Source organism: Trachypithecus francoisi, unplaced genomic scaffold (assembly GCF_009764315.1).
Source record: "Trachypithecus francoisi isolate TF-2019V2 unplaced genomic scaffold, Tfra_2.0 Lachesis_group4, whole genome shotgun sequence".
NCBI lineage: Eukaryota > Metazoa > Chordata > Mammalia > Primates > Cercopithecidae > Trachypithecus > Trachypithecus francoisi.
This window is the reverse complement of record NW_022681469.1, coordinates 57,348,702-57,364,204: the sequence shown is the minus strand read 5'-3', so window position 1 is coordinate 57,364,204 and position 15,503 is coordinate 57,348,702. Positions and strand designations below refer to the sequence as shown.

Here is a 15,503-nt window from a genome sequence, read left to right as displayed (position 1 = left end):
AATGTCCACAAATTCACTCTTTTTGAAGAGATACCGATGACATGAGATCTTGATTTTATTAAGTCCAAAGCCAAAAGTTTAAAAGAAGACATTTTATTAATACTCTAAGACAATATCAACAAAGTATCATCCATGGGGTGTGGGATGCACAAGTACAGAAGTTACCTTAAGAAATTGCAGCTAATAAAATCATATTTATTTAAAATATTTGAATTCAATGTAGCTCTTGTATTTTCTTTTTCAGTGGATACTGAAAATACAACTAGAGTTACGTGAATATATCTGTGTAGGAGGGGAAGAAGCAGTTCTCATGGCAGTCTAAAAGACAAACCTTTGGACCACTGAAGAATTCACCTGAAGAATAAATCTGTCTTACAGCATTAAGCTTGTCTACAATGTCTGCACACGCAATGGACATTAGTGCCTATTAAATGCCAAGCACTATATTAAGCAACGGGGATACGGGGATAATTAAGTCCCATTCTCTAGCCTGGGAGGTTTTCAGTCTGGGGAAGACAGAAATGTAAATGTTTATGAATCTAACAAACTGAGTGCTATAGAAACACAGAAGTATTTAACATATGAACAAAAAACCTACATCCATCTAAATGTTAATGTCTTACTTTCAATTTCATCCTTTAAAAATCCTTTTTCCAAGTTAAATGTCAAATATTGATGGAAAAAAGTTAATATATTTTGAAAGTAAATACAGTAAAATTCTTGAGAACGCTTAAATTTTTAGTTTACTGTCTCAGTGAACTATGTCTGGAGAGTTACTTAAAAGTTCACTTCCACTTCTGAAGTTAATTAAGATATAAATATGTTTAGGTGAATACTCATCGAAGGATGGATAAGAAAACCATATTACTAAACCAGTGGCACTGGGTAAGCACTAAGATTAGCTCAAATGCAAGGACTGGAAAATATTTCACTCTAGTTTTGAAAGACAAATTACGACACACAAAATCTTACAAGCTAACCACAAGAAGATACCAGTTCACACCCAGTAGGATGCCTATAATCAGAAAGACAGCAACAATATCGGTGAAGATGTAGAGAAACTGGAACCTTCGTATACTCCTAATTGAATGTAAAATGTGCAGCAGCTTTGGGTAACAGTCTGGCAGTTCCTCAAAATGTTAAACATAGTGTTATCACATGACTGAGCAATTCCACACTTAGATACATACCCAAGAGAACTGAAAATGTGTCCATACAGAAACTTGTACACAAATGTTCACAGTAGCATTATTCACATTAATCAAAAAGTGGAAAGAATTCAAATACCCATCAACACGATGAATGGATAAACAAAATGTGTTATCTATACAATAGAATATTATTCAGCCATAAAAAGGCCAAAAGTACTACTGATCAATACTATAACGTGGATGAAACCTGAAATAATGTTAGGTGGAGTCAGTCACAAAACACCGCATATTGTATGATTCCATTTATATAAAATGTCCAGAATACTTAAATCTATGGAAACAGAAGGTAGATTTGTGGTTGCTTGGGGCTTGTGGGAAAGCAGGGAGTGACTGCTAATGGGTACAGAAAGTGAAGAAAATGTCCTAAAATTGATTGTGGTGACTGTTGCATAATTTCATCAATGTAATAAAAAACTAGTGAATCATATACTTTAAATGAGTAAATCTTATGGTAGGTACTTATATCTCAATAAAGCTATTATTAATTTTTTTAAACCTGCAAGCCACAACACTGAATAAACAAACAATGACAATTTTTATATTTATCAAGACTGCAACATAATATCTTTCCAGGCAAAAGAGGATATACACATAGACAAGAAACAATATGAAAAATATTCTCTAGTTCTCTCTTAAAAAACAAAAAGGCAGTGGGAGGGGCACACTCTCCTTCAACCAGTCTTCCTTTAGCTCCTACCCTCTACTTTCAAAATGTTAAAAAAAAAAATGGAAAGACGCTAAACTCAACCTTCACCCTATAATCTGGCTTCTTCCCATACCCCAACCCAAACTGCTTTTTCTAGTCACCAAAGCACTCCTACGTGCCAAATGGAATGGGTACTTTCTTAACCTCACCTTACCGGTCCTCCCAGCATTATCTGACTCTGGTAATAACTCCTTTCTTGAAACTCTCCCTGGCTTTTCTGACATCTCTGGTTCTCCTCCCTCCTCCTTGAACACTCCTTCTCAGGAACAATCACTAGTATATCCTTCTTTTGGCTGTTCTTTTAAGACTGATGTTCTTCAACCTAAAGCTGGTCACTCTATAAGTTTGCTGGAATAAGCTCATTCACTCCCATGATGTCAACTATCTCCTACATGCTTATATGATGATGCCTACATCTTTAACTCCATCCTGTCAGAAATCTTAAGCTCTACATTTCTACTGGATGTCTCAGAGGCAACATGCAGTTTTCACATGTTGAAAATTAAATGTATCCTCTTCTCCCCTGAAACTTCCTCCTACAATGTTGTTTGGTCTCCTCTACTTGTTTCTCCTCCCTCACTCCTTATTCTACCAAATGGTATTCTCTACCTTGGGTGACAGATACCAAGCCAGACATTTTGCAAGTCATAATACTATACTCTTTTCTTCTTTATACCCCCATCTAATGAATCATTGAGACTCCTTTCTTAATTCTTATCAGATGTGTTGTATACTCTATTTCCCCATCTCAGTTCACTTCAGGCCTTCACATCTCACTTCTTATATTTCGACAGCTTCCAAAATGCCACTCGTCATACTGCCATCAGACTCAACTTTGTAAAACACAAATGATTGTTTACCTTTCTTAAAAGACTCCGCAGTGCTCCAGAAGCCCAGACTAATGATTCTCACCTTTTCTACCAGAACCTATCTGAGTAAGTGAAGGTCCAGAGTACAACTCAAGGAGCAGGCTGGAGAAGGTGACGGTGGGGGAATGACGCTGGAGTGGGCCAGCATGTCTATTTTCTTAACACCTCCCTACTTTCTCCATGACTCTAGGAGTTACAATGCGACTGTCCAGAATTGCTATTATTGGTCTGTAGAATAAAATCTAAGTATAGCATAGATATAAGATCCTTCACAAAAAGACCTCTATGTAACTTTCCCAGCATCACCTTTATCATTTACCATGTATTAGCTCACTGGTTCTCAAAGTATGGTCCAGGACCCCCTCCCCAACCCCCAGTCATCAGACGGAGTCTGTGTGGAGTAAAACCTAGGCCTGTGAAACATGAATGTGCACCACTCTACTTTATACCTTTATCTCTCAGTTTGTAAATACTAAAAGTAGAGATAATTGAGATCAAATTCTGGATCAGCCACAAATTAGCTATTTGCTAATTTATTAGCAAAATTAGCATGTTTTCAACATGCAAATAACCATCTAGTAAACAAAGTTCTATACAGTCTGGGTACCTTAGTTGTCTCCTCTTTAACAGTATGGGGCACAACCAAGGCCAGTAATAGACACTCATAGAATAGTTAATGACAGGTGGAAAATTTCTATCCTCAATAGTAATCAAGAAATTCAAGTTAAAACAAGATACCAGTTTTCAACCATCAAATAAAGATCAAGAAAATTATAATATGAACACTCATACATTACTGACAGTTGTAGAAACTGACAAAACTTTTTCAAGTTTATGAACATGTATTAAATGTTTACATACTTCTACCTAGTACTCCCGGGAAGCTATCTTATGCAACAGTGAAAAATGTAAAAGTTTCAGCAAAAATTTTAATCACAGAATTATTATATGTAACAGCAGAAAGTAGAATGACCTAAATACTCAACCACAAAGAAACGGAATTAAGATATAAAATAGTCACCAAGTAGTAGGCCAGCTACGGTGGCTCACACCTGCAACCCCAGCACTTTGAGGCTGAGGCAGGAATTAGAAACCAGCCTGGGCAACATGAGGAAATCCTGTCTCTACAAAAAATACAAAAATCAGCAGGGCTTGGTGGGGCGGGCCTGTAGTCCCAGCTACTCTGGAGGTTGAGGTGGGATCCCGGGGAGGCTGATGCTGCAGTGAGCCAGGATCGCAACCATACACTTCAGCCTGGGTGACAGAGTGAGACCCCATCTCAGAAACAGAACAAAACAACAAAATAAAATATTAACAGACATAGCCTTTAAATGATAGGACTATAGGACGGCTGGATAGAGCAAAAAGAGCATTGTCACCAGAGTCAGGCAAGTGGAGTATTCATTTGAACTGTGGTCTAAGTGTAAGGAATTATTATTATTCTATTAATTTCCAAATTTGTAATAAACATTATTTTATAATGGAACAGAGTTGTATCAGCTACATTAACTCTTAAGGCTCGGTCATAAAATGTTAAGATTTTAAAATGCATTTTTAATCAACATCAGAATTTAAGAATAATAATTAGAATCTATAAGCTAATCTTTTTTTTTCTCTTTCCATGCCAGGGGAACATAGTTCCTCTCCAGCCTTCCAGTCAGGGGAAAAAGCAACACCAACTACCAGCTGCCTTAATTACAGCTATTGCTTATCAAGTCAGGAAATAAAAAAAAAAAAACCAAGCCCTATAAAAGAATAGCCTTAGTCATCAAATCTCCAGTGTAGAATCACCTAGCTATACCTAGGTATCACGGAAGAAAAAGGAAACTCACTTAGTCTTTGAGAAATGAACTCTTGGTGGCGCACGCCTGTAATCCTAGCACTTTGGGAGACTGAGGTGGACAGATCACAAAGTCAGTCAGATCAAAGTTCAAGACCAGTCTGGCCAATACCATGAAACCCCATTTCTACTAAAAATACAAAAATTAGCCGGGCGTGGTGGCATGCGCCTGTAATCTCAGGTACTCAGGAGGCTGAGGCAGGAGAATCGCTTGAACCCGGGAGGTGGAGATTGCAGTGAGCGGAGATTGCACCACTGCACTCCAACCTGGGCGACAAAGCGAGACTCCATCTGGAAAAAAAAAAAAAGAAAGAAAGAAAAATGAACTCTCCAATAGGAATCCCTGACTCATCTCCAAAGCATGAACCCTAAGGCTACTTCTCCAGTACAGGAGTTCAGAGGCTGGGCACCTGTCCTGATGGCCCGCATCACCAAACAATGCTCCTTCCTGCCGGTATATGCCTAGGGATAACAAGGTGGCTAGCATGCAAACAAGAAATGACCAGGGACCACACCATCTCTTCTTCCATAACCAAAATAAGATGGTAAAAAACTAGTTTTAGGCCCGGCATAGTGGCTCACGCCTGTAATCCCAGCACTTTGGGAGGCCAAGGCAAGTGAATCATTTGAGTTGAGGAGTTCAAGACCAGCCTGCAAATATGGCAAAACCCCATCTCTACTAAAAATACAAAAATTAGCTGGGTGTGGTAGCTTGCGCCTGTAGTCCCAGCTACTTGGGAGGCTGAGGCAGGAGAATCGTTTGACTCTGGGAGGCAGAGGTTGCAGTGAGCTGAGATTGCACCACTGCACTCCAGCCTGGGCTACAGAGCGCAGAGCGAGACTCGTCTCAAAAAAAAAAAAAAAGCTAGTTTTAAACGCCTTAAATATTCAAAGTATTTTCTTCTATTTTTGCTAGAAAGCAGTAAAAAGGGGACTGCATCCAATTGCTGTAAATTGCTCAAAAGATACTAAGACAATAAAAGTTCAATAGTAAAAAGGGAAAATGCTCTCTTTTCCTTAACTCTTTCAGATCAAAAAGTAATTTTTCAAAAATACATAGGCTAAATATCAAAAGCAAATGTTTAAATATAAGCAATATTTTTATTTTTAATAAGGAATAAGTTAGATTATTTAACTTATATTTTCAATCCTCAAAAGATACTGAGAAAACTTTACTTCCATCCTCTATTATTGGTCTGGGGAGGCGGGAATCACAAAGCTCAACGATACTAGTATAATATTGTGTAAGGTCAAAGACCTATTTTATAAGCTGTTAAAAATTTAACGCTAAAGCTTTACTGGACCGGTCTCTTTAAAACGTGAAAAAGTATTCACTACTAAGTCATATCACCTCCACCATAAAAACTACTGTACTTTTTAAATAAAAAATAAAAACTAGCCAATGTCTGCTGCCCATTCATTTTACAGATATTAACTGTGTATCCTTTTCATAATCAGGTTTCAGAGTTAAGTGATTATTCTTGGAGGTGTACCTTACCCAGGATAAAAAGTTTTCCCTAGCTGATTTCCCCTTCCCAACCCCCGCCAAGACTAAGGAGCAACCACTTCCCAAAGTCCCACTTCCTTTTCCATTCCCCAGACCTACAGGGTTTCCAACGCCCCAGTCTTGCGCAATATCCGTAGGAGCAGCAGCCGCAACCACCGCCTCCTAAGCCGGGAAACAACCCTAGAGGGAACATTGTCCAGCAGAAAAATAAAAGGGGCGGGGGGTTGGGGGGGGTGGGTAACGTAGGAAGTCGACTTCTGGTCCCACGCCTTCGGATCTGACCCCCTCATAGTGAACTAGAGCAAGAGTGTATGTAGAGCAGTTTCATGAACAAGACTTTTAACCTTCACCTCCTCTCAAGCCTGCTTGCACAAGCAGAGGGCGGAAAGTGGGGGGTGGCGGAGGCGGGGGGGGGGGGGGGCGCTGGGAAGGTTATCTCCCAGTTCAGGGCTTCGGCCCGTAGCGACGCCTCCGCCCCACCAGGACTATTGTTCCCAAGTTCCCCACCCCCACCCCGGATAGGAAGTGATAGTCACATCCCCTCCGCCTTCGGCAATATCCCCTGGGGAGTCCGAAGTCGGTTTCCTTCAGGATAATCCCCCCACCCACACTTATCCCCTGAACCAGACCCCAAGATCACCTTAAACCTGGGTCTCAGGAGAGGAGAAGCGGGACGCGGGTAAATGGAAATTAGGTAAACCCATGAGATTCCTTATGGACAATCCTTTCCCAAGCGTTGGAGATCATGATTGCGACCCCAGAAACGGCAGAAGTCTTACCTTGCCCGCTTTGAGACTAGCTAAAGCAAAGGGATCCCAGGAGTTAGTGCCAACCTCAATCCCCCCCGTTCCTCTGTCAGCCACGATCTGCACTCCTCCCGGCCACAGCCAGATACCCTGCCTCGACCCTCCTGGGAGGAGCGGACTGGGCGGGGAGATGTGGAAACGAGAGCACCCCCCGGCCTGCACCTCACTAGCCTCCGGCTCCCGGCCGGGTAAACAATAGGTGGTCGCGAGCCGCGGTGCAGGCTGCAGGCTCGGCCGCGCGGCCGCTCCCTTCGCGTCCCGGGCGCCCGCGCGGGGGTCGCGAACATGGGAGAAGAAAGGAGGCCACGGCGGGAGGCGCTCTCGATTCCCGCCGGCTTCCAAGACCACCCGGCCCACCGGGCTGGTGCGCGCCCCCTCCGCCCCTTTCCTCACAGAGGTACACAAAGCACTGGCGGCCCGGCCGGGAGAGGCGGCGATGGGCTCCGGCGCCGGCGAGACAAGGCGACAGCGAGGGGAAGAGACTCACCATGAAGTCCCGAGCGAAGTTGTCCTCCCCATTGTGGTCAGGACTCTTCATGGCCTGGACCCTCTGGATGAATTTCCTCAGGATCTCCACTTGCTCCATCCTCCCGCGTCCCCCCGGCTGCGGTCGCTGGCCCCCCCGCCGCCCGCCCGCCCGGCGCAGAGCCCGCTCCGTCTTCCCCAGCTCGTTTCCCCAGCACGTCCCTCCCTCCCGACCCCCGCCAAGCCCCGCGGCTCCCTCCTCCTCCCCACCGCCCTAGGCGGCGGCTGCGGCGGCACCGGCTGGGCTCCCGACACCACAACTTCCAGGAGCAGCCGCCGCTCTCCCACAGTACCAGGCGAGCCGCTGCGGCTAGCACCAACCCCAACCCCCAGCTTGCTCCATCCTCCTTCCCCGCCCTCCTCCTCCGTCGGAGACGCCGCCGCCGCCGCCGCCGCCGCCGCCTCAGGAACACAGCTAGCTCTCCGCTCGCCCTACCCCCCCTTCCCGGTTCTTCCTCCCCCCCCACCCCCCGCCAGCAGCCGCAGCCGCAGCCGCCTCTCCCCACGGGCGCGTCCCCGCCGCCACCCAGATGCGCGGCCTCGCGCCGCGGCTCCGCCCCAAGCGCCGCGCCTGCTGATCCATCCCCGCCCGCCTCCCGACCACGCCCCCAAGCCCGCCCCGCCGTCCCAGCCCCGCTTGGAGTGGCTGGAAGGCGCTTCAGCGGGCGGCCTGGAGGACTGACTCCACTTCCGGGGCGTGGCCCCGTTCAGGGAGCTCAGAGGTCGGAGTAGCGTTGGGAGGGGAGTTGGTTCCTGCGAAGGAGGGAATGCGACTCTGAGCGGGGCAAGCCGTAGTGTGTCAGAGTAGGATTCTGCTGGAATTGGCGGTCTCACCGCCTACTAGGGAAGAGAAGCAGTTTTCAGGAGTCCCGCACCGCCGCCAGCCGTGGACTGGGCCTACAGGTCACGGCCTGTGGAGTCCAGGGGTGGGGGCGGGCGAGGGCGGGCTGGAGGCAGGCTGGGAACTGTAGTAGTGTCGCCGCCACGTTCGCAGCAGGTAGATGCTCATTTTGGTAACGGATTGGTGAGAGTGGATAGCAATTAGGCTTTGGCACCTTGGAGTGTGGCTCAGCTAAGGGAAGCGAAACGCTTCCTGGGTGAGAGGACTTTTATTATTTGCGCATCCTCTTAAACCTGGCGAGTGAGCGCCTGAGGTTCGGAGTGCCTTCTTCCTAGATGACGCGGATGTGGGATCTTCGTGTTTGCCGAACTGAAGGAAATTTGCCTTCCTGCCTTTAGTTTCGCAGCAGTTCATAACTGATTAAAAGACTTTCCTCGGTAGAATGGACTTTATAAATCTATTAAATCTTTTTTTTTTTTTTTCCCAGAGCTGAGGTCTTGCTCTGTCGCCCATAGTGCAGTGCTATGATCACGGCTCGCTGCAGCCTTGAACTCCTGGGCTCAAGGGATCCTCCTACCTCAGTACGTCACCAAGCCCAGCTAATACATTTTTAAAATTTATTATTTATTTGTTTAGTTTTGGTAGAGAAGGGGTCTCACTAGGTTGCCCAGGCTGATCTCAAATTCCTGTGCACTGGGGATCCTCACCCCCTCAACTTCCGAAAGTGTTGGGATTTTAGGCGTGAGCTACCGCACCTGGCCTGTGAATCTTTATTCATCTTTGTAAACGTCTTTCAGAGAATTTATGCTGGTCTAACTCATCATTTTACAAATAAAGCGACTTCCTGACATCCCCCAGAGTATTCTTAGCAGAGCCGTAACTAGAACACAAGTTGTTTTACTTTCACAACAGTGGCCTCCCACAGTGTGACAGAACTGAAGGATTTGATCCGTGAACTGACTTTCGTCATTTATACCCACAAACGTTTTTGTACAGAGCAGGGAATTTGGTTATAATAGGAATATCAGTGGTAGAATACTTTCTTAGATGAAAGTTAGGAGCACTATGGAATTTAGTGAAAAACTCATAGAAGAAAACAGGTGTAGGCTGTGCGCGGTGGCTCATGCATGTAATTCCATCAGTTTGGGAGGCCGAGATGGGAAGATCATCTGAACCCGGGAGGCGGAGGTTACAGTGTGCTGTGATCACACCACTGCACACCAACCTGGGCGACCGGAGTGAGGCCCTGTCTCAAAAAAAAAAAAAAGAAAAAAGAAAGAAAGAAAGAAAATAGGTGTAACAGGATACAGTTTATTTACTTCTTCAAAAAAAGGAAAATATTTCTCTTAAAATAATCCAACTAATATATCCACCCTAGAAATATGCACGTCAGACCGGGCGCAGTGGCTCAAGCCTGTAATCCTAGCACTTTGGGAGGCCGAGGTGGGCGGATCACTTGAGGTCAGGAGCTCCAGACCAGCCTGGCGGATATGGTGAAACTCTGTCTCTACTAAAAATACAAAGCCGGGTGTGGTGGTGCACACCTGCAGTCCTAGGTACTCCAGAGGCTGAGGCAGGAGAATCGCTTGAACCCGGGAGGTGGAAGTTGCAGTGAGCCGAGATCGTGCCACCACACTGCAGCCTGGGTGAAAGAGCGAGACTCCGTCTCGGGGAGAGGGGGGAGGGGAAAGCCAGGCGCGATGGCTCACCCCTGTAATCCCAACACTGGGAGGTCGAGGCGGGCGGATCACCTGGGGTCAAGAGTTTCAGACCAGCCTGGCCAACATGCTGAAACCCCTTTTTTACTAAAAATACAAAAAATTAGTCGGGTGTGGTGACGCATGCCTGTAATCCCAGCTAGTCGGGAGGCTGAGGCAGGAGAATCGCTTGAACCCGGGAGGGGGAGGTTGCATTGAACGAGATCGCACCATTGCACTCCAGCCTGGGCAACAAGAGCGAAACTCCGTCTCCAAAAAAAAAAGAAAAGAAAAAAAATGCACTTCAAGTTATGCCCTTCCAAATTTTTTCTATGCATTTATATACGTGTGTGCATGCAAAGAGATACAGTTGTGCTCTGTATTTCAAAAATTCAATTAGAGGAATAGTTTAATTTCTAAGGTAAACTTTATTTGAAAAAGAGCCTGCAGCATTTTGCTTTAACCAGATACTGAGACTCAGTTTCACAGGATGTGAGGAAATGCCAGAATCAGGGCTTGATCATGCTCACTGTAGATGGCCCTTTTCCCTCAGAAATGGGAGAGAAATTCGACTATAGGCAGAGAAATGGAAAGATGATCAGGAGTACCTCCGCTTTTGATGATTCAAAACAATGTACCAACCAGACAGTGATCGGTAAAGATGATATGCTGGACAAGTTGTGTAACAGTCTACTACCGTGTGGTATAGTGTTGGGTAAGAAGTGTTACTTGTTTAAGGTATTGAGTCCCATTTTGGCTGGTGTTTTTAGTCTTTTTAAACATGTTTCCTCTTACTGGCAAGCTTCTCTCTCTTTCTTGCAACACTTGAGAGTTTATTCAGTTCTCAGCGGCTACCTTTGGCATCTACTGCTAGGTTTGGGAAAATTTGTGTAAACTATCTCCAAGGATTTCAATTCTTTTTTTTTTTTTTTTTTTTGAGACAGAGTCTCACTTAGTCGCCCAGGCTGGAGTGTAGCGGTGCGATCTCGGCTCACTGCAACCTCCGCCTCCTGGGTTCAAGCGATTCTCCTGCCTCAGCCTCCCAGTAGCTGGGATTACAGTCGCCTGCCACCATGCCCGGGTAATTTTTTTGAATTTTTAGTAGAGATGGGATTTCACCACGTTGGCCAGGCTGGTCTTGAACCCCTGACCTCAAATGATTAACCCGCCTCGGCCTCCCAAACTGCTGGGATTACAGGCGTGAGCCACCAAGCCCAGCCAGGATTTCAGTTCTTTGGAAAGGTTTAGCAGTCTCGCTCTGTCGCCCAGGCTGGAGTGCAGTGGCGCAATCTCAGCTCACTGCAAGCTCGGCCTCCCGGGTTCCACGCCATTCTCCTGCCTCAGCCTCCCGAATAGCTGGCACTACAGGCGCCCACCACTATGCTCGACTAATATTTTTTTTTTTTTTTTTTTTTTTTTTTTTTTTTTGAGACGAAGTCTTGCTCTGTCGCCCAGGCTGGGGTGCAGTGGCCGGATCTCAGCTCACTGCAAGCTCCGCCTCCCGGGTTCACGCCATTCTCCTGCCTCAGCCTCCCGAGTAGCTGGGACTACAGGCGCCCGCCACCTCGCCCGGCTAGTTTTTTGTATTTTTAGTAGAGACGGGGTTTCACTGTGTTAGCCAGGATGGTCTCGATTTCCTGACCTCGTGATCCGCCCGTCTCGGCCTCCCAAAGTGCTGGGATTACAGGCTTGAGCCACCGCGCCCGGCCAATTTTTTTGTATTTTTACAAGAGACAGGGTTTCACCGTGTTAGCCAGGATGGTCTCTATCTCCTGACCTCGTGATCCACCCGCCCCCGCTTCTCAAAGTGGCTTTTTTTCTTTTTAATACATTTAGGTCTTGTTTCAATCTACATATGGCTCTTTAACATATCAACATATGAGGGTTTATGCTGTGTGTGTCAGATACAAAAATGTCTCAGAGACGGCTCCTACCCCTAAGGAATGAACGTCTTAGTTCAGGAGACAGGAAAAACAATAAACTCTTAGTTACTTTAAGTTAATAAATGTGAAAGAGTGATACAGATAATGAGTGGTTTAACAGTTCCCAGGAGAGAGAATTGTGGACCAGGCTGTCAGCATGAGGTGGTCACAGAGGTAGACCTTGAAGGGTAAGTTAAATTAGGTTTGAACAGGAAGTAGAACGCCCAGGCAAGAGAAGTGATAAGCATGAAGATGGCAAAGCAGAAGTTTGAAGTAGAACGTTTGTATAGATGTGAAAGCTCCAAAGTAGACTAGGCTCTGGAGAATGTTGATACTGTAGGCATGGGAGCCACAAGAGGTTTCTGAGGATAGAAGCAAAATTATGGAAATGAGGAAAATAGTAATCTGGTACTTGTTTTGATAAATTGTGAATGAGAGAGAAGGGAATGAGAGATATTAGGAGCCAATACATGAAGCAACAAAAATAAAAGTAAGCAGTGGCCGGGTGTGGTGGCTCACGCCTGTAATCCCAGCACTTTGGGAGGCCAAGGCGGGCAGATCACGAGGTCAGGAGATCGAGACCATCCTGGCTAACACGGTGGAACCCCTCTCTACTTTAAAAAAAAAAAAAAAAGCAAAAAAAAGCCAGGCATGGTGGCGGGCATCTGTAGTCCCAGCTACTCATGAGGCTGAGGCAGGAGGATGGTGTGAACCCAGGAGGTGGAGCTTGCAGTGAGCCGATCGTGCCACTGCACTCCAGCCTGGGTGACAGAGCAAGACTCCGTCTCAAAGAAAAAAAAAAGTAAGAAGTGCAGGCTGGGTGCCCTGGTTCACGCCTGTAATCCCAACACTTTGGAAGGCCGAGGCGGGCAGATCACTTGAGGTCAGGAGTTCGAGACCAGCCTGGTCAACATGGTGAAACCTCGTCTCTACTAAAAATACGAAAATTACCCGGGTATGGTGACGGGTGCCTGTAATCCCAGCTACTTGGGAGGCTGAGGCAGGAGAATCACTTGAACCTAGGAGGCAGAGGTTGCAGTGAGCATAGATTGTGCCACTGCACTCCAGCCTGGGCATCAGAGTGAGACACTATGTCAAAAAAAAAAAAGTAACAAGTGCAAAATACAAAGCCACAGATGGAGGTGAGAGAGACTTTAAAGAACTCATAGAACTGGGGGGTGACTGATTCACAGAACAGGAAAGAAGGTTGAAGTCCCAACACCGTGGCTCACACCTGTAAACTCAACACTTTGGGAGGTTGAGGCAGGAGGACCACCTTGAGCCCAGGAGTTTAAGACCAGCCTGGGCAACATAGTGAGACCTCATCTCTACAAAAATGAAAAATTAGCTAGCCATGGTGGCATGTGCCTGTAGTCCCAGCTGCTTGGGAGGTTGGGGTGGGAGGATCACTTGAGCCCAGGAGGTCAAGGCTGCAGTGACCCATGATCACACCACTACATTTCAGCCTGGGTGACAGAGGGAGACTTTGTCTCAAAAAAAGAAAAGGCAGTGATTAAAAAACAAAATTACATATGTGCAGTGAAGTTCTATGAAGCCATTAAAAAAAAGAAGGAAAAATCTATATATGCTAACATGGACTAGGACCAAAGATATGCTTATTGTAAATGAGAAAAGCAAGGCACACATTGTGTTTATAGTATTCTTCCAGTTATATAATATTTAAATGAGAATAATTTAAATTGAACATATATAGACTTTTTCTGAAGAATACTTTAAACATTGTTAGCTATGGTTGCCTCTAGGAGGATCTTGAGAATCTTTGGTAGAAAGGAGACAATTTCCAACCTGTGTACTGATTTATATTATGAATATTTTACCATGTGCATGCATTACTTTTCTAACAAAATTAAGTCTATTGAATTTTAAAATTCTTTTAGAATTTCAACCCCAGATTGTGGGAAGAATGGCAATATCTTTAATAGAAACAGGCAAGTCAAAGGAAAAGGAGGCTGGGTGCAGTGGCTCTCACCTGTAATCCCAGCACTTTCAAGAGGCCAAGGCTGGAGGATTACTTGAGCCTGGGAGTTCAAGACCAGACTGGGCAACATAGGGAGACCCTGTCACTATGAAATAAAATAATTAGCCAGGTGTGATAGGATACACCTATAGTCCCAGCTACTCAGGAGGCTGAGGCAGGAGGATTGCTTGAGCCCAGGAGTTCCAAGCTGCAGTGAGCCATGATTGTACCACTGCACTCTAGCTTGGGCAACAGAGCAAGAAGCTATCTCAGGAAAAAAAGCTGGGTGGAAGGAGGCAGATCTTGTTTGGGAGATTATTTAAAATGGCACATGGTAGGTCCAGCTTTAGAAAGCTCATCTACCTACACTATAGTCTCAAGGAAATGTACTGCTCTGTCTATCCTCCGTCACAGCTAACTGTTTGGGCACTTGAGAAGTTAATCAGTCCATAGAGACTGGCCAGCAACCTATGTCCTGGTATAAGAAGATGGTCTGGGCCAATCAGATCTCACTCTTAGGAATCTGAATTTGGAAACCTAGAGTCAGTCATTATGCAGCAAGGGCAGAAGACCAATGTATGCCATGGAGTAGAATTAGCGATCTGAAGCTTTGAGAGAGAGTAGAAAGTATAAAGAATCTGATTAAGACAAGAACATTGGGACGCACTCAGTGGCTGACGCCTGTAAGCCCAGCACTTCCGGAGGCCGAGGCAGGGGGATCACTTGAGGCCAGGAGTTCGAGACCAGCCTGGCCAACATGGCGAAACCCCATATCTGTAAAATTAAAAAAAGAAAAATTAAAGGAAAGAAAAGAACATTAAGCAGACATGCAGCAATATGTGGGTATGTCACAACATAACCCATATGGCCATGGGGGAGTTGGGGAGAATCTCCAGAGTAATCTGGCTTCCGATAAACTTTCAGGAGAAGTTCAGTTGACATTTATTCCATAAGTAAATTTTGCTTTTCTTGAAACAGAATAGGGCTGTAATAAAGAGCATGGGCTCTGAAGTCAGAGAAATGAAGGTTAAAAACCTGTTCCATTTCTTGTTCAGGGTAAGTCGCTTAACCTGTCTAAGCATCAGTTTCCTCTTCTAGGAAAGCCACTTGGTGCTGGCTTAATGAGATAATGTTTCAGCAGTGGTATACTATATACTTACTCATAGAAAACACAACATAGGCCAGGCGCAATGGCTCACACCTGCAATCCCAGCACTGTGGGAGGCTAAGACAGGAGAATTACTTGAGCCCAGGAGTTTGAGAACAACCTGGGCAACACAGTGAGACCCAATCTCTACAAAAAAAATTTAAAAATTACCCAGGCATGGTGGTGCATACCTGTAGTCCCAGCTACTCAGGAGGCTGAGGTGGGAGGATTGCTTGAACCTGGGAGGTTGAGGCTGCAGTGAGCTCTGATGCCACTGCATTCCACCCTGGGCAACAAAGCAAGACTGTCTCAAAAAGAAAAGAAAAACAAAACTCAAAATAAGAACTGGTTAAAGACAGTTAATGATTTCTGGGTTTTGTGCTTTTTTACCTCCTGCCTCATCTCTTCAGGCCCTTTTCCTACTCACTAGCTACATCACTCTGGGTAAATACAG

General features: G+C 45.5%; 1 protein-coding gene across 2 annotated transcripts in view; it reads right to left on the bottom strand.

The window, feature by feature from the left end:
- The window catches only part of PTPN12 (protein tyrosine phosphatase non-receptor type 12), a 106,926-nt gene extending 99,050 nt beyond the window's left edge, over window positions 1-7,876 (bottom strand). For both annotated transcript variants that reach the window (XM_033194503.1, XM_033194504.1), the window contains exon 1: window positions 7,427-7,876. In XM_033194503.1, coding sequence (XP_033050394.1) covers window positions 7,427-7,525 — 99 coding nt within the window. In that variant the 5' untranslated portion in view covers window positions 7,526-7,876. The remainder of the gene's footprint in view (window positions 1-7,426) is intronic.
- Window positions 7,877-15,503: the final 7,627 nt, after the last annotated feature.